Source organism: Neovison vison, chromosome 4, assembly GCF_020171115.1.
Source record: "Neovison vison isolate M4711 chromosome 4, ASM_NN_V1, whole genome shotgun sequence".
NCBI lineage: Eukaryota > Metazoa > Chordata > Mammalia > Carnivora > Mustelidae > Neogale > Neogale vison.
In genome coordinates this window covers 26646520-26669750 of record NC_058094.1, presented here as the reverse complement: position 1 = coordinate 26669750, position 23231 = coordinate 26646520, and the positions used below count along the sequence as shown (strand labels likewise).

The following is a 23231-nucleotide window of genomic DNA, read 5'->3' as shown; positions in this document are numbered from 1 at the left end:
GAAGTTATTAGCCCCACTGCATAAATATATCAGTATAAAAATACATATATATGTATGTATTAGTATCCATATGTATATTTGTATATAAGTCCATACATATGCATACTATTACATATAAGTATACTATAATATTTAAAAATTTTTGTAATTATTTTGTTATTTATTTATAATTTCATTTGTATTTTGCTTTATGTATTTAGAAACACCATTCTAGGAAGAGTAGCATAGACTGGAAAAAGTCCTCGTTTAAGAATACGAAGATTAGGAATGGTAGATTTGCTGACTTGTTCTGTAATGGCTGTGTTAATTTGCTTATTGGGATTATAGTGCTATCATATGATATTCTCTAGATAACATATTTCATTCTAGTAAGTTCCTTCAAGAGTTACCAGTCTTAAGGGTGTAAAGATGCTAGTTGAGAAGGAAGACCAGTAGGTTCCTTTTAAGTCATACTATGTGGATGGCTCCGTATTTTTCTCTACACTTGTATATCTTACTGGTCTTGCCAAAGCACCTGGGCTCATTCTTATTTTCCTAGGTATGCTAATAGTTACAAGTAAGGTTTGGATCTTATGAGAGTTTAAACACAGGTTTCTTGTTTTGTGTTTTGCAATATAATTTATAACAATGAATTTGAATATATAAAATATACTTCTTTTTCAAGGCTAATAAAATTGTTACACATGGGAACTTATTAAAAGTTAGGAAACTATTTGGCAGGTGTTCACTAGTTCCATTGTTTGTATACTAAAGAATGAAATCTAATATCCAGTGGCCATTTCTACTCCCCAGTAACGTTAAGTTGGAATACCAAGCTCATGTAGTGGTGACAGAGAGATATTTCTCAGATTTTTACAACATGAATATCTTCTTGAATCAATACTCCCTTTCCTTCAAAGTTATCCTAAAAAAAAAAAAAAGGAGAAAATCAATATTTTTCAGTCAAATTTCAAATGACTTATTCTAAAATATTTCTCGGAGTTATGAATTTCTATAACCTATAGGTTTTTTACTTTACTTAAACTTGCCTATTTTAAATTTATATATATATCAATACAGATTAATACTTTGACAGACAATGTATTCTCTTAATCTCCTTAAGAGAGTATCTTCTAGTTTTATTTTTGTTGACTCTTCTGGCCAGTGACATGTCCTTTCTCTCTTGCTCTTTCTAAGTGAAAAGGACAGGTTAAAAAAAAAAATCTGACCTTTTTGTCTATTTCCACAATCATTAGATCCTGAGTGGAAACTTGGAACCTATTGGTTTTAATGTTTTAAATATAAGGGAAGTACAAGAAGGCTCTTTAAAATCAACTTCTTTAATTGAAATTTAATAAGAGAGTAGAGCTTAAATATTCTCATCAAAAGAAAGTACACATTTATCATCACACCGTGAAGTTTAAATACCTTCCAATTTTGTTGATTATACTCTAATAAAGCTAGTAAAAATTAAAAATAAAATTACTTCCACTAAAACTGATACTAACTTTTGAGAGGGTTAAGGATAAAGTGCATTAAGATAAAAAATGATCAAAGGCTAAAAAGGAGAAGACACAAAACAGGAAAGGATATTAAGAAAATTATCAGAAGAGAGAAAGTAAATTAAAAAGTAAAAAAAAAAAATTGAGGAAGAAAAAAGCATAGAGAGGAATAAAAATAAGGACAAACAACAATAAGGGAAAACATAGGAGACATGAAATGAGTGTAAGATGGAGGTAATACAGTTAAAGTTTAAAAAGAAACTACAATCATGTCAAGAAGCATTCATTTCTCAAATGAAAGTGTAACAAACCTAGACAGACCTTTAAAGGCTGGAGGTGGAGGCTGTGAAATACAAAGACAATATATTTTGTGAAAAAAGAGTTCTCTAATTAAATTTAAATAACTTGTGACTTGAACTTTATAGACTCTTAATCAGTTTCTTGAATACAAAATTTGAAAGATAGATATCTTTTTGAGTATCAGTTTAATGTAGCTATTCAAAAGATTATTAAGTTCCTACCTATGAAGGATGATAAAAATAAGTATCTCTAAGAAAACACACTATAAGGGAGTCTGGATGGCTCAGTGGGTTGAGCCTCTGCCTTCAGCTCAGGTCATGATCTCAGGGTCCTGGAATCCAGCCCCGCATTGGGCTCTCTGCTCAGTGGGAAGCCTGATTCCCCCTCTCTCTCTGCCTGCCTCTCTGCCTACTTGTGATCTCTCTCTGTGTCAAATAAATAAATAAAATCTTAAAAAAAAAAAAAAAGAAAGCACACTATAGAAATATAAGAAATCATCAGATATACCTAAATTTAGACAGTAGTGTTAAAATAGTTACACATAAGGAAAATTCTAAGATGAGGTTCTTATGATATTATTATGTTTAGTGGAAATTTGTTTACTTCGAAAAGAGTATCATACTTGGGGAACTATAAAATATAAAGAAGAAAAACACCCATGTCTCATTATTATGTTGCTAGATAAGTATAAAGTATGTAGTTTGGGAACTTTAAAACAGCAAATGAATGTGGGCTCTTTATTCTTCTTGCTATCCAGTCAGTACACTGGCAGACAATTTTGAAAAGAAAACACATTTTACAAAAGCAATTATTCATTTTTATTTTGTTTACATTGCACTGAAAATTTACATCATACTTTTACAAAGTTTTTTTCATAAAAATATACTTCTTTACAAAAGTGTATGCATTAATATAAGAGGAGTAGCCAGTTGCAGAAGAAACATTGTTTAAACAAGATCTTAAATGTATTAACCTTAACATTAATGAATGAATCATTGTTATTGCAGTCATTTGAATAAACAAGAATAAATAACTGATGGCATAAAATTTAAAACAGCATCCTGTCAGTAGAGTACAATGTTGAGAAAATTGTATGAATTTCCAAAACAATGTATCTCAAAGTGGTTTACAAGAAATTCACTAAATGTTGTAGAGATAGATCCAAGCAGCGCTTCCGGGTGCAATGATTTCTCTTAGGCACTCTGTCTCATGATACAAAAAGTCGAGACTGTTTACAGAGTTTTCCGCATTTGAGAGGGACAACAACAAAGAGTTCACACTGGGTACAGAATTTATTCAACGAAGTAAAACATGCTATAAAAGGAAGACAATGGCCTATTAAATCAATATGCTGGCATTGCTGTGATACAGTTGTAAATGAGCCACCAATAATTTGCAAATGCAAATCTTAATTTGATGATGAAAGAAATCTGTCATATCTGAAACCTGCTTCTTGAGAATAAGAGTATAGAAAGTTTAAAATACATGAAAATTTGGAAAATCTACAACGTTAGTTAATAAATTTATATTGGTGATTTGAAAGTGTAAATTTTTTTGTAGTCATTATATTTATGGACTGGTCCAAAATGTATGTCTAACTCACTGTTAGATAAAAGTTAAAAGCTTAAAATCTTATACTTCTAACTCATTGTTGATTAAAGTTCAAAACCATGTGAAATAAATTTGGAGACTCAACTGGAAGGAAAATAGGATATATCATAGATTAAATACAGTAGATTAATAGGTTCTATTTGGTCTTTCAAAAACTTTGGAAAGTGTGGTAAAGGATGGTAAGTTTGGTGTCTCAGATAACTGCAAAATCATCACTATTACAGATAATTTTTGCCAGCTAGAGTGGTTTCTGGGTAACAAAAGAGGCTGAAGCGAGGTGTTAAACACTGCCCCATGGCTTATGGAATAATATTGGCTATAACATAATGAGGGAATTGGGAGGCTAGCACAATGATCTTGCCATTTGTAGAAACCAAGACAACCAGTCTAAAAAGAATAGCCGTATGACACTGAAGAACAAATACCAGAAAGAGTCAAATCAGAGTAGGCAGTCTTATCTCTTTTGTGGCATGAATTCACTCATAAACACTTCAGGGCATGACTCAATCTGAAATAACCGTGGAAATAAGGGAGACAATGACTCAATTAACAAGAACAGATACTGGATAGAGTGGTGTGAAATACAGACTCATGGGTATGATGTAGCGTGTGACAGTTAAAGAGAAGTCAGTGATCTATTGACTCTTGTAAGTATAGCTCTTATTTTCTACCCTATATCTTTTTTTTTTTAAACCCAGTCCCTCTAATATACTTTATAAAGCACAGAAATACTGATAGTGGATGCTCCTCCAATATATGCAAATAAGTTTATGTTTTAGAATAATCTCCTTTTTAAAAAAAGCAAATAAACTGTGAGTAAGCACTCTCAGAGTGCAGCCAAATTTCTGTAAAACTCTCCATGGTAAACATGAAGAAGAATTATGGTCCAGTTTATGAAAAAACACTCTTCTCTATCATTCCTCAGGAAAAGGTGACCCAGCAAGTCCTGAAAAGTGTGCTTTAATTTGTTTAGCAGTGAACTAAATGTGCACTGTTTTGTGTGTCGATTTCCAAGCTTCTGAAGAAGGCAAAGAGTTGCCGAGTTAGACCATTGTGCAGACCGTGTTCAAGTTGGGATCGAAACGCACTGCCTTCCCTTCCACTGACTTTGCGTTGGTATCATACATGGGGTTTTCAAAAGCTGCTTGGCCATTGTTATTTTCATGAACTGAACATCCTGTATACTGTGTTTTGGGTGCAGTCCTGTTGATGAGAACATTGATTAGCTATGCATTAATGTTCTTCTAGAAACAACAGAGTAGGACTCAAATATAACATACTTGAGTTATCATTCTTAATGCATAATGTAACTTCAAAATATTGAGAAATCATAAGCTCAACACATCGAATTTGAACAATTCACCAGTCACTTGTAAACCCTGAGTGATTTTTATTATTTACATATAATACATATTAATGTACAGTACCAATATGAGTAATACAAGTATAAATAAATGTATTATGGCTATTTTCATCAATTTAAATTTTCTGATGCAATAATAAACAACCATTGTGAATTTTCATGTTTAATGTAAGTAATTATGGTGATGATAAAATGTATATCTCATTACTATCCATCCATCCATTCATTCATTTTTCAAATATTTACCAAGCATCTGTTATACCAGGCATGAGCTTGGACTTTAGATACAGAATTTAAAAAAAAAAAAAATACAAGGAAGGCATCACTCTCATGGAGCCCATAAGGTAGTAATAGAAAATAATTAATAAATAAATATTTATAAATGAGTTAAAATAAAATGAGTTAAATGAGTTAAAATAAAATGAGTTAAATGAGTTAAAATAAAAATAAATAAAATAAGAAAAATAGCTAATAAGAAGTGTTCCGATAAAAAGGAAAGCTGTTGATATGACAGGAAGTAACAGGGACCCACTTTAGGAACAGTAATAAGAAAAAGTAGCTCTGAGGTAGTAAAATGTAATCTGAGACTTGAAGGACAAGAAGAAGCCAGTTCTGGACTAATTAAAAAGTATTTCAGAATGAGCACACAACTAACATTGAGGCCTAATTTGGGATGGTACTTAGAGTATCCTAAAAGCATACTCAATTTCCTTAAAAATGACATATATAAGAACAGGAAACTCAAAATCTCAAAGAAGAAATGACTGTACTGATAACGAAGTCATGAAAATAGTTTCCAAAGAGTTACTGATAACTGAACATTTGGTTTTACTTAACAAAACACATGGATTCTAGGTCAGCTAGTATAACTTGCTGGTCTTGATTCCTTCTTCCTTTTTTATTTCTCTCTCCTTTGGCATTTCTGATTTCTCGTTTCCCACATTCCACTGGATAATTTGCTGACGTTCATTATGGTATAAAGGCAAACTTGCTCCTACCTGTTTCTGGGACCTAATTACTAAAATGGATATACCTCAAAATAGATCTGCTTCTCAACTCCTATGTTTACACCAAACACCACAAATTTCAACTACTTTATCATATTTTGCATTTGTATTCTATTATTTTATTATCCCTAATGCATTTCCTGAATTTTTCTCTGTATTAAGGATTGTTAGATGACTTTTATGGCAATACATTTTGTTAAAGCTATCTTAAGTTTATTTGAATGGGATTATCTAAATAGTTATATTGCTTACAACTTGCTCCTGTCAGGTGCATAATTCTAGTGAATAATATTTGTCTCTATTTTTTCAAACTATATTCACAATAAAATCCAGAAGAAAGGGACACCTGGGTGGCTCAGTGGGTTAAAGCCCCTGCCTTCGGCTCAGGTCCTGATCTCAGGGTCATGGGATGGGAGCCTGCCTCTCCCACACCCCTGCCTCTCTGCCTACTTGTGATCTCTCTCTTTCTGTCAAATAAATAAATAAAATCTTACCAAAAAAAAAAGCAACATAATTTTCTTCTAATTAAGCAAGAATCATGAAGATATAAAGAAATGTTATAAAAATATTGAAAAACAGCTTTAAGGAAAATAATACCAAGTTTCAGAAAAGTTTACAACATCAACAAAAAGTAACTTAAAATGAATTGAACTTTTACATATAAGAGCTAAACCTATTATACTCTTTGGAGAAAACATACAGGTAAATCTGATCTGGATTCATGACCTTGAATCTGGCAATGGTTTCTTAGATATGACACTTCAAGAACAAATAACAAAAGAAAATAGATAAATTGGGCTTTACCAAAATGAGGAACTTTTATATATCAAATGACACTATCAAGAGAATGAAAATACAACTCATAGGAAGGGGGGAATATTTGTAAATCATATATGTGTCATGAGTCTAGTTTCCAAAATCTATAAAGAACTCTTAAAATTCAACAACAAGACAAATGACTCAATTAAAAAATGGGCAAATACTTGAATAGGCATTTCTTCAAAAGAAAATGGCCAATAAGCACTGAAGAGATGCTCAGTGTCATTGGTAATTAGGGAAATGCAAATCAAAACTACAATGGGATACCACTTCACACATACATTAGGATGACTATAATAAAAAGATAGAAAAAGAAAAGAAAAGAGAAAATAACAAGTGTTGGCATGGATGTGGAAGAAGTAGAACAGTCATACCTTGCTGATGGGAGTATAATATGGTGCAGTTGCTCTGCAAAACAGTTTGGTGCTTCCCCAGTAAGTTAAATGAACAATTACCACAAACCCCAGCTATTCTGTTTTGGGGTATACACCCAAAAGAATTAAAGCCGGTGTCCAAACAAAAACTTGCACAAGTGTATATGTCAGCACTATTCACAACAGCCAACATGTAGGAGCAATCCAAATGCCCATCAACTGATGAATGGACATATTTAAACATAACACATTCAAACACTGTGGAATATTATTCAGACACATGCTATAACATGGAAGAAACTTGAAAACATTATGTTAAGTTTAAGAGACCAGGTATAAAATATCCCATAGTACATGATTCGATTTATATGAAATACCCAGAATAGGCAAACATGCAGATAGAAAGCAGATTACCAGTTGCCTAGGGCAGGGATAGGAGGAGTGGGGGATGACTGATTAGAGGGCACAGAGTTTCCTTTTGGGATGATGGAAATACTCTGGAACTGGCAGTGGGGGCCCCATGACATTGTGAATATACTAAGTGCCACTGAACTATACACCTAGGATGGCTTAAATGGTTTCATGTTATGCATATTTTACAAAAATAGTTTTTAAAGAAAGATCAGAATAGCCTGCTTTATAGATAAATTTACTGATGAGTTTTTCTCATTAATAAAATCTGATATTGACAAACAAGGCCTAAGGTGCTGCTAAAATTCAATAGTTACACATTCATGTAATATTAAATAAACCATTCTTAGATAATCTAGACTGAAATTTATAATAATATCAGTTTTCAAAAATATATAATAACAGTCATTTAATTATCCAATTATCTACATATCTTTTTCTTGATAAAGGATAGTCCCAAAGAGCAGACAATTGTATAATGAAGCCACTTGGGATGTTGGAAAGGACATGATAAACAAGGACAAACTAATAATATGTACAGTCATATAGTTGATATATCAGAAACATAACATTAATTGCATAGTCTAAAAGCAGCAGAAGAAAAAAGGAAGATTAGAGGATTTTACCATCTGTCTGCCTGGGTAAAATTGGTCAGCATTGTCATGTGAACTAAAGAGGTTTGGACACAAGCTTCTTCTTAGTTCTCTAAATAAATCTGGCAGCAGGTATCACATCTTTGATTTAAACCTTAATCTGGTTTTGTATCCCTAAAGTCTCATTATGGATAATGCAGAACTAACTGACACAATTAAGCATGTACCAGGAAATCTATAGTCAAAAGTAGTAAGGGTTAAGTTGAATGTGTGTGGGAATGAACAGAGCAATTTTTGTTTTATCATGTTGTGGTGATGGGAGGCAGGTCGGGGAAATAAGGTTTTTAACAACAGTTGCAATATCTGGCACACATTATTTTCAACAACCCAGGAAAAAATGGAAATTAGGATTTGAAAAAGAATACTAAAAGGAACATGAAATTGAAAATTTTGGAAATGTTTTGTAGGTGAAATCAACAAACTTACCTTTGTTTATAAAGATAAAATCCAAATCCTGCAAATATAAGTGCAAAAAAAGGCACAAGAATAGCAATGGCCACAGAACTACTGTTGGTACCATGAGGCTGATTTGAAGAATTTGAGCCTTCTGACGTGTTCAGTCCTATAAAATTAAAAAAAAAAATCAACTTTATTTGATCACAATTGATTTTTATATTTATGAACCCATCATTTTCTTTCTTTCTCAAGATATCTATTTGGAAATGTACATAGGAAACATAGGTAATTCATGAAACTCCTTCAACTCTTTTCCGTACAAGTTTGTAGAGAGCATTCTATGTATAAGGCATTTTTCCAGGGAAGGATACAGAATAAAAAATAAGCAGGGTCTCTGAACTGAAGAGTTTATACCATTGTGGAAAGAATACCATGACAGAAATAAGTGTAGACATCAAGCATGAATTAATGATCAAGGTGCTTTAGGAAGAGAAGAAATAATTCCATCTGGTGGTGTGTAGGAATGTATTCGGGAGAATATACAAGTGAGGCTGGCTTTGAAGAATCCATAGAACAATGGATGAAGAAGGAAGCAGGACCATCATAAGCCCAGAAGTGGGAAGGTGAGCAGCATATTTAGAAGTTGTGACAAGCACTGGAAAGGATGTAGAGATAAATATGTATCAATGTGGTAGGAGTCGGATGCTAAAATAGAAAACTGTGGTCAGGTCCTGAAAAACCATAAGCATCATTCTAAAGAGTTCAAACTTATTAGCTACCTGTGGTGAGGGACAACAGAGGGTTTTAGAAATAAAAGCCCCTGTGATAAGACATACAATTTAAAGCAGTGACTTGGGTGGGGTGGACTTCAGGGAATCTGGACTAGAAACTAGCCTACTTCAAAGGTCATAGCAACATCCCAGATAAAAATGGAAAATGATCCGTATCCTAGAACACTTGGAAGAGCATGAAAAAATAGATGCAGGAGAACATTTTGTAGTTAAAAAGCAACAGAACCTTTTTGTGAGGATAAGATGTAAGAGGGCACAGAATGAGAAGGGCTCGACTTGGGGGCGAGTAAATGGCAAAGACATTAGCAAAATTAGGAAATGAGAAGAATCAGGTTGGTTAACATGTTGGCATAAGGATCAGGGGAGAAAAAATAATGGAAAGGATGTATTCTGTGTTTTTCTTTTATTTTCCCCAGAAAGAAATAGCTCCTTTTTTTTAATAGGTTCTGTTTTAGACATACAGTGCATGCAATGCTTTTGGGAATAGTTTGCATAAACATCTTGCATTAAATTACACAACTATGTTAATGTACTGTGTTAACAAATGTTTTATCTGGTTTTCAAACTAACACAATTTTAGGCCAGACATTATCTGAAATGACATCTTGTTATTGTTCACTCAGAGAAAGCTCATTTCCCTTTTTGATAAAGAGTTATATACAACTAAATCACACCTTAGTCCAGGTTAAAAGTTAATACCTTATTTCTACCTTATTTTTCAGGGACTCAGAATATTTATGTAAAAGTTCAAAGTAATGGAATTTTTAAGACGAACATCAAATAGTACTTTTTAGAGCCTGAATTTATTCTTTATATATCAATACCACAGTAAAATAATGGGAGACAATATACCTTGGGAAAATTACATACCAAAAGCTATGTTAATAATTATATTCAAGAAAGACCATTAAATGTCTGTGTACACTCTAGAAGAGTTGAGAATGTTGAAACCCGTGCCTCCTACTACAGGAAATTTACATATCTGAATAGCATAAAGCCCCAAAATAGGGTCCATTCCTCAAAGTTATTTTCCCTTTCCAGACCATATGACATTTTCAAAGTGCCACTACATTTTTGAAAGAGAAAGAAAGTTGCAACAATATCCAAACTGAAGAGAAGTACTGCAATTCTGAATAAAATAAAATAATTTACAGTTTAAGATTTTCTTTTATATTTGCATCACTTTTTCTCTTTTGTACTTGCTAAGGGCAAGACAGTGTGTCATATTTATTAGAAATATGACAACAACCAAGCACTGTACAGGGTTGGTACATGGAGAATCAATATTTTGAAGAATGAGATTATTTAAAAGGCTATCAAATGTATTAATGTATAATCCTGACAATGCAAAATTCAAAATGCAGGAAGTGTGCCTAATGTACAGAATCCACTGTACTTTCTTATGATGTCTGGAGTAATAAAGGAACTACATGAAAATGAAAATGAATACATTACCCAGTCTTTGTAGTCCAAATTGCCCATAATCTTTGCCCTGAATAAATCCTTGAAATACATAAGTAGCTCCATCAGGCTCAGCGGAAACCTAAAAATATTTATAAGGTTGATTAAATCTGAATATTGGACACAGCTATATTTTCCCAGCCTTAATAAATATTCAGTTTTACTCTCAAATGAATGTTATGCAAAGTTCCTAACTCTGTATCTTCCTCCTACATAAAACATAGCACACTGTGTAAATTTTCCATTGTTAAAAGCAAAATCAAAATTTTCACTTTTAAGTAATTAGGATATTAGAAAAAGGGGGTTGTTATTACTATAATGATGTAGAGATTTCTCTTAGGCTAAGATACCTGCTGTCAAAAAAAAAAAAGGACAATGATGTGATGAAAGAGAATAAAGCAAATGATCAATTAAAAATTAAAATATAATAGGATGCCTGGCTGGCTTAGTTATGGGGCATCTACCTTTGGCTCAGGTCATGATTCCAGGGTCACGGGATAGAACCCCACATCAGGCTCCCTGCTCGGTGGGAAGCCTGTTTCTCCCTCTCCCACTGTGTTCCCTCTCTCTCTCACTCTCTCTCTCTGTCAAATGAATAAATAAATAAAATCTTTTAAAAAATTAAATATAATAAAACCATACTTTGTAGATTTTATTCCTGTTTAGCGTGCATGCCCTCCTTCTCTCCTGCTCACCGATCTTTCCATCTCATTGAGCTTAGTCCTGTGACTTGCTTTGGCCAATGGAATGTGGGTGGAATTAACAAGAAATCAGTTCTAAGCCCAGGCCTTAAGAGGCATGTTTCCATTATAATAAGTGAAAGAAACCAGTCACAAAAGACTACATATTGTATGATTTCATAAATAAGAATATACCAAACAGAGACATCCATAGAAACAGAACATGGATTTATGGTTGCTTAGAGTTAGGGTGGAGATAAGGGATGGAGGGGTAGGGTGATAGCTAAAGGATGTGGAGTTTCTTTTTGAGGTGATAGAAATATTCTAAAATCAACTGTGGTGATGGTTACACACTTGCAAATATACTAAAAACCACTGAATTGCATACTTTATATGGGTGAATTATAGGGTATATGACTTATATCTCAGTGGAGATGTTTAAAACACATTATCCCTCAGAGCTTCTGACATCTGACAAGAGAATATGCTGTGGGTAGCTTCTGCCTCTCCAGGCTGGGCCCCAGAATAAGATACCTGAAGCAGACCTGAACTTGCTACCACAGCCTCAAGTGGAACCCACAACTAACCCCAGATACAGGAGAAATGATAAAATACTCCTTTGACTCTGAGATTTTGTGATTTTGTCTAATGTTGTAAAAGCTGACTATAACATCCATCTTGCATGTATATAAAATCCTATATTTAAGAAATACATGCATACTGTGATTTGATCTCATAAACAAAACAGAAATAGATATATTTCAGCATTCTTGTTAACTAGTAATGTGAATTGGCTCTGGGTTTATTTTACTTAGTTACCAGAGTCCTGTACATTATTGTAAAAGTTGTAAAGCACCTAGAATCCTCACCCTAAAAAGCAAACTATCACACCAATCTATCCATAGCAGCCTGGCATGTCAGAAGAAGTGATTTATTCCTTATTATCAGACATCATATTCTGGTCATGGTCATTTTTAAAAATGAAATCCTCCTCAAATGAAGAGCTCAAACTCTAATATTTAAATGAATGAATTCATTTTGTTTGCTTCCTAGATGAAATAATACAATTACACAATTTGAGTGCATTGAAGACACGAGTTAGTTTCCAACTCCACGAACACTGGCACAGATAGAGAAATAAGATAAACATTCCCCTCCCCCCCCAGGCACTAAACTTACTGAAGCCTATGACCTACTATCTTCTTTCCCTCTAGGTCTTCCTTGTAAAAGAAGACTTGTTACTTGTTAGGATGTAGTCAGAGCTCTCCTGCTTGTTTTTTAGGAAAGACTCCAGGGGAATATGTGAATAGAAGATTTGTTGCTTCCAACTCCCAATTTAGAAACTCCATTCACATAAGTGGCTGAATAGGACAGGGTGATTCCACTGTGAAGCTATGGTAACCATTTTCCACATGAAGTCATTTACGTAACTTCCTTTTCATAAACAACTTTATAAAATATTCTAAGTATTTTGTAAAGCATTCTAAATCTGTTAAATTTAGATAAAAAAGCTTAAATGTAATGGGCATCCTTAATTTTTCTGATGCATTTCATAAATCGCCTAAATAGGTCTTAAACAGTGGATCCAGACAAAGAATGAATTATATTTTATCCAGATTTATTTATCATAGTACTGACCACAGACAAATAGATTCGATGAAACCACTAAAAAACTATATGGCCCTCATACATGTAAATATTACAAAAGTTAGCAAAATTCATCAGAATCCAGTATTCTTAGGTTTAACATTCTAGATTACTAAGTGTTTACACTGAATTTTTTTTTTCAAAATAATTTACCCATAATAGTAATCTTGCCATTTTATATGTGCATGTGTGTTTATAATTAGCTAAATTTAGAAAATTACCTTTTTCTGGAATCTTAATGACAAATTATAGCATAAATTGGTTATTAAAATCAGCGGTAGACATTTAAACAACTATACTTACAAAGCCATCCATCGCCCAATTGTCCTCCTTCATTTTCTTCACAGAAGCATGAGTTGGTACTTTAATAAGGTAGATATGTAACATCAGGCGAGCTTCCTGGCTTTTATATACCCCTGTAAAATGTAAGGACATTTTAGTCTACAAATTTTGTAAATAATTATGCTTCATTTTATTATCTTTAACTCCTTAAATATATCATGTAATACATGTCATAGAAAAGAAATAAAACAAGGCCAAGTTGAGACTAGCTTCATCCATAATGCTTTCCACAAATCCTGGAAAATATGTTAATCCCTCAGCAGAAATTCTCAACTTAAATCTTAATTGTGGGGTTAAATTACCTATACTCTTAAAATTAAGTATTACTGTTCTTACTAAAATCATTCCATGATATTGTAAACAAAATAACTTCTTCTCCCAAAGAAATTAAAATCTTTGAAGATATACATCAAGTGTTAAAATCCCTGATATTTTTCTTAATAATGAATTAGGTGCCAACTCTGAAGGAAATTCTAGGTTCTACTGGAGCTACTTCCAATGAAGTAGATGTTAGTCAAATGTATATCCAACAAAACATATTAAAAAATATATAAATAAGAGGCCAGAAGAGAGAAGGATCATTTTACAATGGAGTGATCAGGAAATGCTTATTAAGGAAAAAAAAGCATTCGGACTAGGTCCTAAAATCAAGTAGGGTCTTTAGTTTAAGTAGGTAAATATCGATAATGGCATAAAAGAGAAAAGAAAACATATATACAATGATTTTTATTTTTTTTCTTAAACAGTAAGTATCCTAAGAGTAGGAATAAGCTGGAATATAAATGTACTTAGGGGAATAATAGGACAGAAGTCTCTAAGGAAAAATTTTGTGATTAATTTATGGTTGAAATTTGACTCATGCATTCATTTACTTAATCTTTCTCCTGTGTAATAAGGTGTCATAAGAATATGCTGAGAATACAGAGATGACACATAGACCTTAACCTAAAGTAAGTTATAGTTAACAGGGAAAGACATAAAAGGGATAAAAAATAATATTGTTGGGAAAATGTTACAGTTAATTTACATAGAGACAGTGATAGCAAATTTATTTATGCTGGTTTTTCTATATTTGTAGGAATTTATTTTGAGATTTTTCTAGATTAGATTAAGCATACACTTATTTTTGCAGGCTCTTATAGAAAATAAAGAAAAATGTTATATCTCAAAGTTAAATAAATCAGTATCACGATTTAAATGAATTTATTTTGTTAATAGAAAGCTTCTTTCAATTTATATTACTGTAACTGTATATAGTTTTTTAAATATAATACATATTAGTTTCTGACACTTTTACTTTGGGCTTAACGGAGAATCATTCACTAATTTAAATTCACTACATAGACAATATTCACTGAGGCTTATTTTGTTCCAGATGCTTTTCTAATTTCTGAGGTATAGTAATGAAATAGAGGGCAAAGAGCTTCCCTCTTAGGACTTATACTGTTGGAGTATAGACAAGTAAATAATATCATATCATATCATGTCATGTATTACCATATTATACTATAAATAGTGAAAAGAAGAAAGTGAAACAGAATAAGACTAAGAGTTTATGTCTGTGCTTGTAATGAGAATATTACTTTAGATAGGGTCATTGGGAGTACTGTTGATGAGACAACATTTGAGAAAACATCTGAATGTTAGAAAAAAACAGAAGAAACACAATGTGGGAAATGGGCCCTACATCAAGGACATAGAAACTTGAGAAGGCTGAGCAGTTGCATAGGTTTCTGGGTCCCTTATGCTTATTTAAAATAGTATAGCTCTACCTTTTCTGTCTTCGGTTATGGTATACACTGAAATATTCTCATTTGAAGAAAGGATTTTGTGCCCATAAAACAGGTTGTAAGTCATTGAGCTGGTCTCTTTGGTGTTACGAGAATACAGAAAAATTCAGTTATTCCAATCAAAAGTTCTTTTCTATTTCATGATGCCTCATTCTAGCTACATCAAAATATTCATTAACAAGCTTATTTCAAAATCAGCTTTTCATTTGTGTAGTAATATTCATGTATCCACCCAAAAATCAGAAAGCCTTGTTTCTGAATAAATTATGAATGTCATTAAAATGTAACAAATATTTCATAGTATAAAAATCACTAATAAAAATGATAAAATGATGGAGGCAAAGGCATGAAGGCATAGTTTGCTATTCTTTAATGTGGTACCTGAAAGTAGAAGTTCCATGTTGCTATTGCTGAGTGTAGCATTGACTCTCCCAGTGGAAGCATTGAAACTAGTAACTGTCAAGGTCATAGGTTGTTTCCTTCCTTTGAAATTGTAAGAGCCTTTCCATATATAATTTTGGGCAAACACATCATCAGGAACTGTGAAGAGATTAAAGACACATATTAATTTTATGGTGCCCTATAAATATCAACAATAAAAAGTAAATTAATGCATATTAGTTTATTGAATAATGAAATTTTGCTAAACAATCAATAATGTGAAATGTGTATTATAAAGTGAATTCTTCATATACATGTTTCAAGTTTTTTGGAATAAACCAAAACTGCAATAACCTATATTTGTAGTCATACCTGAGTCATCAATCAAAGATAGACAGCACCAATTAAAGACACAAGGCTTATATTCAGAACCAGCTAAACATCAAATATACTTATATTTGGTCTTCTCCAGTAGCATCTTTCAGAAGAAAAACAAAATGATTTTACTGAGCCACGTCAGTCTATATTTAAGTCCCAAGAGGCCTGCTTTTCTTCTGGCAGTGTGAGTGGATTTATGCAGGAAGAGCATAGAGTTAAACTTCCCTCTTGCAGAATAACACTTAAAGACTGTTAGGAGGGATGCTCCTTTGTCCCCTTTACAGAATACTGAGTCCAGTTATTTTAGTAATAGATGCTTCTGAGGAAGAACAGGGCTCCACCATATTGACAGCTTTGAATTTACAGGTATTTTTAGAAATAAAGGAATTGTCCCTAGAATTGCCCAACTCTCATGGGAGAAAGATGAATTGTGGTAGAATCAAATAATATCCTAAATGTTATAAAACTCTCATCTAAAGAAGGAATGCTCTTTATTTTAGATATAACCACATAAGGCATTATATTTATATAAATTCGTTATGTAATTTATCGTTATACAAGTCAAGGATGGCAAAGTCTACTCAGATTCTGAAAAAAACCTAAGAGAAGCTTCTATTAATCATACACATCACAATAAAGTACATCTCCAAAAAGCAACAATTCCAGGGAATTGTTTGTGCAAATGAGTAAATGACAGAATAGGGGAAAGCCTTTTTATCCTAACAAGGTATTGACAATTTGTCACCTGGTCTTCACTACACACATCACATTTCGCATCGCCAGATCATAGAGACTGGGGTTACAGTCCCTGTGTTCTGCTCAGTAAACTAAAAGAGCAAAACTCCTGAAGCCAAAACAAAACAAAACAAAACAAAACAAAAAAAACCAACAACAAAACAAAACATGAAATACAAAATATGCTGAAAGTTCAGTTTTTACTGAATATTTCTACTCATGTTTTGTTCTATGGTAATTCAACAGCAATACAGTTAAAGGGTTAGAGCTGCAAGCCTGGAGTTAGGATCCTTGTAGTAAAGTCTGTCCTCGGGTGCCTGGATGGCTCAGTTGGTTGGGCGACTGCCTTCAGTTCAGGTCACCATCCCAGGGTCCTGGGATCGAGTCCCGCATTGGGCTCCCTGCTCAGTGGGGAGCCTGCTTCCCCTCTTCTCTCTGCCTACTTATGCTCTTTCTCCCTCTGTCAAATAAATAAATAAAATCTTTAAAATAAATAAATAAATAATAAAGTCCATCCTCTGCAATTTATAAACTGTGTGGTTTTGCATAGATTACTTAACTCTCTAAACTTGAATTTCCTCATGATTAAAATGAGGTTAACTTAGAGTTGTTGGGAAGAGTAAATGAGATAAGGAAAGTGAAGTGTTTAGCTAAGTGTTAGCTGTTACTGTTACTACTACTGCTGCTGCTGCTGCTATTATTCAGATAAAATAGGAAAACTGTGGATCTTAGAGCTTACTACATAATTGCTAATAAAACATATATTTAGCAGACATGTAGTTAGTAAAATGAATGGTCCTTAGTCTGATTCTGTGACTCTGCCAAGTCATCCTTAGAGTGGCACTCCCTCCCCAAACCTCCAACTGCACAGCTATGTACGTTATAGGGGAATGTTACTCTATGTATGTCTGGAGGAGTCTTACTGAAACTTGGATACAGTGAGTGGGGAAAAAGCCCTCCATCTGGTAAGCATGTGAAAGTTTTTAGTGAAAGAAAAGTGTACCTAAAACAAGTTTGTAGGAGAGAGTGACAGGCTATATTGCCCTGCACTAAATAGGTTCTCAGTCATGCAGGAGAAAGCAGGAGCAAGAGAGAAAGCTATTCTAATGGCAATGCCTTGCAAATAGTAGACAGTAAGTAAGTGCTCTTGTCTGTCTGATTGTTTATTTCCACCCCGACTGGACTGTGATTACTCTTTGCTATCCCTGAACCTTTAAAGAAAACCTATTACATCTGCTGATCTTATCCCTAGTCCTTAGGGGAATTAGTGTTGGTTGAAGAAGGTGAAAGAGAACCTTGACAGCAGGAGAAAAGAGCAATGGAAAGAACCAGATAGCGGCCACCGCCAAGTACATAACATCAGGTTTAATCACTAATGTGGAAGGAAATGTTTAACAACTGGGTCTTCTGAAAAACAAACGAAACAAAACAAACAAAAAAGCTGATGTTCAGCATTTGCTTATTTCTATGGTGTAAATATTACCACAGTAGCAGATTTCAAAGTTTTACCAATATGACATAGCTGAATGCGAAGTTTGGGTGAACACGCAGAATTGTCTGTGATGAACCTCCCTCTGCCTGAGGCTCAAACACGCCACCACTGCCCTCTACCTTTTGAGAAATGCAACTCAGGTTGGGCAAAGCAGACACCATCTGGTTATTTCCATTCCGGTGTACAATGGGAATGATCATACTTCTTTCTATTGTTAGGTCTATTTTGGAATTTAAATATGAATGTGAGTCTGGCAGTTCTTTGTAAATTCTAAAATGTCATCCCACTTTCTTTGATGTGGGTATCAGTGAAGTCTAAAATGTCATGATCCTTCCTTTCAAGATGTCTGATTTTAAACTTGACTTCACAGGTTGCATAGTATTGCTTCAAATGCGGTATCATGCTCTTGACTCTGATACAATCGCCTTATTTCATTCTTGTTATTTTGGAGTAATCTAATCACAGTGACTCGTGATTTTAAATTAAATGCTTCTAATGTTTTCCCATTGAAAGTAGCATTTACTCTGAAGTTTTATCAATCTTTTTCACTGAGGTTGAAGAAATTCCTTTCCTTTCTAATTTTTTAAGTCTTTTAAAGTTATAAATAGGTGTTGTGTTTTATCAAATATTTTCTGTGCAGGTATTGCACTGATCAAAACTATTTGCATTTTAATTTCTTAATGTCACAGATTGTTTTAAAGGATTATTTAATATAAAAATATCCCTGCATATCTATCATGATATTTGGTTCTGACATGTCAGCTTTTGGTTTTTCTGTTATACTATGATTTTGGATTTGATTTGCTAAGATTTTATGTAGGATATTTTCATCTGTACATCCTGAGTCAAACAAACAGACTTGTAATTTTCCCTTTTGTATAATGTCTTTCTGAGTTATTAGAATTATATTGGATTCATAGAATGATCTTTCTTTCTTTCTTTCTTTCTTTCTTTCTTTCTTTCTTTCTTTCTTTCTTTTTAGAGAGAGGGAGAAAGGGTGCATGAGTGGGGACTTTGGGAAAAGGGCAGAGGGAGAGAGACTCTTAAGAAAACTCCTTGAGTATGGCCCACATGGGGCTCCATCTTATGACCCTGAGATAATGACCTTGAGATAATGGCTCTGAGATCACAACCTGAGCTGCAAACCAACAGTCATACATTTAACCTACTATGCCACCCAGGCACCCCTCTGGAAGAGATTTTTTTTAAAAGATTTTATGTATGTATTTGACAGAGAGAGCGATCACAAGTAGGCAGAGAGGCAGGCAGAGAGAGAGGAGAAGCAGGCTCCCTGCTGAGCAGAGAGCCCGAGGTGGGGCTCAGTCCCAGGACCCTGAAATCATGGACCCTAGCTGAAGGCAGAGTCTAACCCACTGAGTCACCCAGGTGCCCCTGGAAGAGACTTTTTTTTTAATAAAACGAGATAATCCATTCTGTTCCTCTATAATTTGGCAGAAATCAGGACCTGGTTTTTCTCTGTAGAAATAGTTTTAAACTCCTAATTTATCTGTTTAGGGTCATTTAAGTTTTCTTTTGCTCTGGTAAAATATTATTTTTAGTAATTTGTCCATTTTTTAAAAAAGTTGACTATTATTGATAGTTTTCCACAAATATAATTATAATTGATTTAATCTACTCTCTATGTGGCTATGTTCATATTTCCTTTTGCTATATTATTTAAATTTTGTTCTATTTTTGATCAGTCTTGCCAGAAATATTCTACTTTTTCTTTTTTCCAAAGAACTACCTTTGACTTTGTTGAGATTCTTCCATTGCATCCTTGAAGGGGACTGCTTTTTCGTTTTTATTATTACAATGACTTTCTGCTTTCTTTTGGTTATTCTGTAGTACATACCTTCTTAATAGGACTACTTAATTCACTAAATCTGAGGCTTTCTACTTTTCTAATGTAAGAATTTAAAAGTCTAAATTCCTCTAATAACTTTGCTTTTGATACAGTCCCCAAGTTTTCATATTTAGATTTTCAATATAGCTAAGTTCTAGTATATTTTTTCTAAATTCCTTCTTTAATTTATGAATTATTCATAAGTATTTATTGTTTTTAATTTCCAAGCATTCAGAATTTTTTTAAAAATTTACCTTTTTTATTGATTTTTACTTACACCATGGTGAGATATCAGATCTGATTTGCTTTGGAATTTATGCATTTTTATTTATTACTTAATATATGATCAGTTGTTATACCTGTCACATGTGCCTTTGAATAAAATATGTATTCTATAATTGTTTGATATAGAAATAAATATATATATATATAATATATGTATAATTGTGTTGTTCTTCCATATTCTTTTTTATTTCTTTTTGCCTGCCTATTTATTGGTGGCCACAGGTCATGTTTTGCCCAGGAAAGTCAGGTTTTACACTTGATATACTGGAGTTAGTACTTAAACACTTATCTGCTACTAGATAAACCATCTCCTTTGGAAAATTCTGCATTGATATACCACTGTGGTTTTCTGCCTCCATTGCTAAACTTTCTTATGTTGACATAGTTTTTGATTGCCCTCGTGGCATTCAGTCTATTGCCACTGCATGTTGAATAAATCAGTGTTTCAGACTGATTTTTCTTTTGTGGATATGCCAGTTTTACAGCATGTACCTTGAGAACTTCTAAACACAACTAAAATTAGGAACTAACACTGCTTCTGGCTTAAAATAATGAGACCAAATCTGTCTTCAAGGTACAGATTAAATGTTTAATCTTTATCTGTAGCTTTTAACTTAAAGATTTTATTTATTTATTTGTCAGAGAGAGAGTACAACAAGCAGGCAGAGTAGCAGGCAGAGGCAATGAGAGAAGCAGGCTCCCTGCTGAGCAAGGAGCCCGATGAGGGACTTGATCCCAGGATCCTGGTTTCATGACCTGAGCCACCCAAACATCCCTATAGCTTTTAATTTATAACCTATAAATAAAATATGGAATAATACTAAAAAAAGGGAGCTCATACATACTGAGGTCTTACTATGGGCTAAGTACTTCACATTTCATTTTCATGAAATTCATTTATAATAGTCTAATCCCTGTTTCTTTTCATAGATAAAGTCATGGAGGCTCAAATATATAAAATAACTTTCCAAAGTCATAGTGTAGTGGGTTTGTAACACAGCAATTACATTAAGGCTGTAGGACTGAACAGCCCATGTTTTTAATGACTAAATTTAAAACTTTGATCTTTAAATCAGTAAACTATAACTAAAATTGCTGAACTTTTACTCTCATATCAAGTGTATTTTGTTCCCTTTTAAAAATCTATATTCTAAGCACCTCATTTTTTGTTTAAATGTTTTAAATAAAGCATTGCCAATATAGTACAGTCAATTTCAGATACTCCTGGGGGTATTTTATAGAGAGAACTATAAGCATTACTTTTGGAATATTAACATGTCTCAGAATTACATTCCTTAAAATTCAACATCTTAAAATAAAAATTTTCAAATTCCAAATAGTTCAATTCATGGTTTTCCTATACTGAATATATATTTTTCTAAATAATGTTTATTTTGTCAATAAAATGGTTGATCACTTCATAGAGATCATGACTTCTAGGAAAATAACTGAATCACTAACCACTTAGCTTTGGGCTGGGTGTTCCTAGTGCAGGTCTTGGATCTTTCACCAGTATTTTGGAGCCAGCTATGGAAAAAAAAAAAAAGTGAAAGATTTATAAAAGTTAATATAATTAATAACACACACAGTGATGCATTATCAATTTTAATCTCTGACATATCACATAGTTTTCTCCAAAATGTCCAATTCATCCTAACATCTCAGTATCTATTCAACACTTCCACTGTACAGCTAATGACTTCAGTAATTACTCAATTATAGTCCAGTGGGACAAGGGAAAGATTAGTGCTGCCTTATCATTTCAGGACTCTCTTTCTTATTTTAAAGAATATGTAAACCATGTAAATAAACCTGTAAACAGTTGATTGCAGCATGGTTGCTGAAGGCTAAGGGTATGTTCCTTTTGCACAAAGGCAGAAATAATTTGGTAGGATATGTATTTCAAAATAAAAATTTGCTAAGGTGGTCCATGGTATTATAAGACATTGCATAAAATCAAAACTAAAGAGTTAAAACTAAGGTTTTAAGCCAAACCAAAGGTAGTTCAAAACAGGGAAATCATGTGTGTTGCTAGATATGACTGCAAAATTATGGGAGCTATGACATTCAGTGCTTGTAGACTGTATAAAGGCAGATCTTTTTCTGAAGGACTATATAATGTCTTTCAAAAATTTTAAGGGAAATAATTTGGGTGAACTGCACTCTTACTCTAAGACAGAGAACAATTTGGAAAGAAAGGGACATTGATACAGGCAGAGAAGTTAGGAGGCTCCTACAATAGTCCCCATCTAGAGCTAATGCTGAGTTAACCTTCTATAGTGGTGATGATAAACAGCAAAGTGGATAGATAAAAAAGTTATTGAAGTTCTGTTGGATTTAAATGGACTTTTAATCTTTCAATCTCATGAAAAATTTAAAATAAACCAAATAGTGTTCTTGCTAAGAGAAGAGAGAGAACATGTTTCAAAAAGAAGGTCATTAACATTCGTGACTGCTGCAAGAGAAATGGAATTAAAGGACTGGAAAGAAAGGAAAAGAAAAAGGAAAAGAAATTTATTGATGACTTTATCATGAATTCTAGAAAAACTTCCTTTATTCCCGACTGTGAACACCTAAGTCTTTTTTCTCTAGTAAACTCACTACATTTTATCCAGAGGGGGATTGTCCTGATAAAGCAGCAAGAGAAGTAGACACTTCACTATATCACCCTGGTTGACTAACAGATTGGGAGGTGGGCTCCATTCAAACCTGACAATCAGACTCTTCGATAGTGTTTTCCTGACCAAGAAGTTTTGGCAAAAACTCTTCTAAACCAAAAGTTTGCTGGGAGCAATTTTCCCTACTGTGGTAGGTTGAATAATGGACCTTAAAATTCAGGTTTCCTGAGAATCTCAAATATGACCTTTTTTGGAAATAGGATCTTTGAAGATATAATTAATTAGGGTTCCTCAGGTGAAATAACCTTGAAATCTAGTGACTGGTATCTTTATAAGAAGGGGAGAGGACAGAGATAAACAGGAAAGGGAG

At 33.3% G+C, this 23231-nt stretch overlaps 1 protein-coding gene across 1 annotated transcript in view; it reads right to left on the bottom strand.

Annotated features, from left to right (window-relative positions):
• Positions 1-2697: 2697 nt before the first annotated feature.
• The window catches only part of CSMD3 (CUB and Sushi multiple domains 3), a 1253935-nt gene continuing 1233401 nt past the window's right edge, over positions 2698-23231 (bottom strand). The window contains exons 66-71 of the mRNA XM_044245069.1: positions 21705-21770; positions 15508-15666; positions 13298-13410; positions 10662-10749; positions 8446-8581; positions 2698-4595 (exon numbers count right to left, since the gene is read on the bottom strand). Of these exons, the coding sequence (XP_044101004.1) occupies positions 4436-4595; positions 8446-8581; positions 10662-10749; positions 13298-13410; positions 15508-15666; positions 21705-21770 (722 nt within the window). The 3' untranslated portion in view covers positions 2698-4435. The remainder of the gene's footprint in view (positions 4596-8445; positions 8582-10661; positions 10750-13297; positions 13411-15507; positions 15667-21704; positions 21771-23231) is intronic.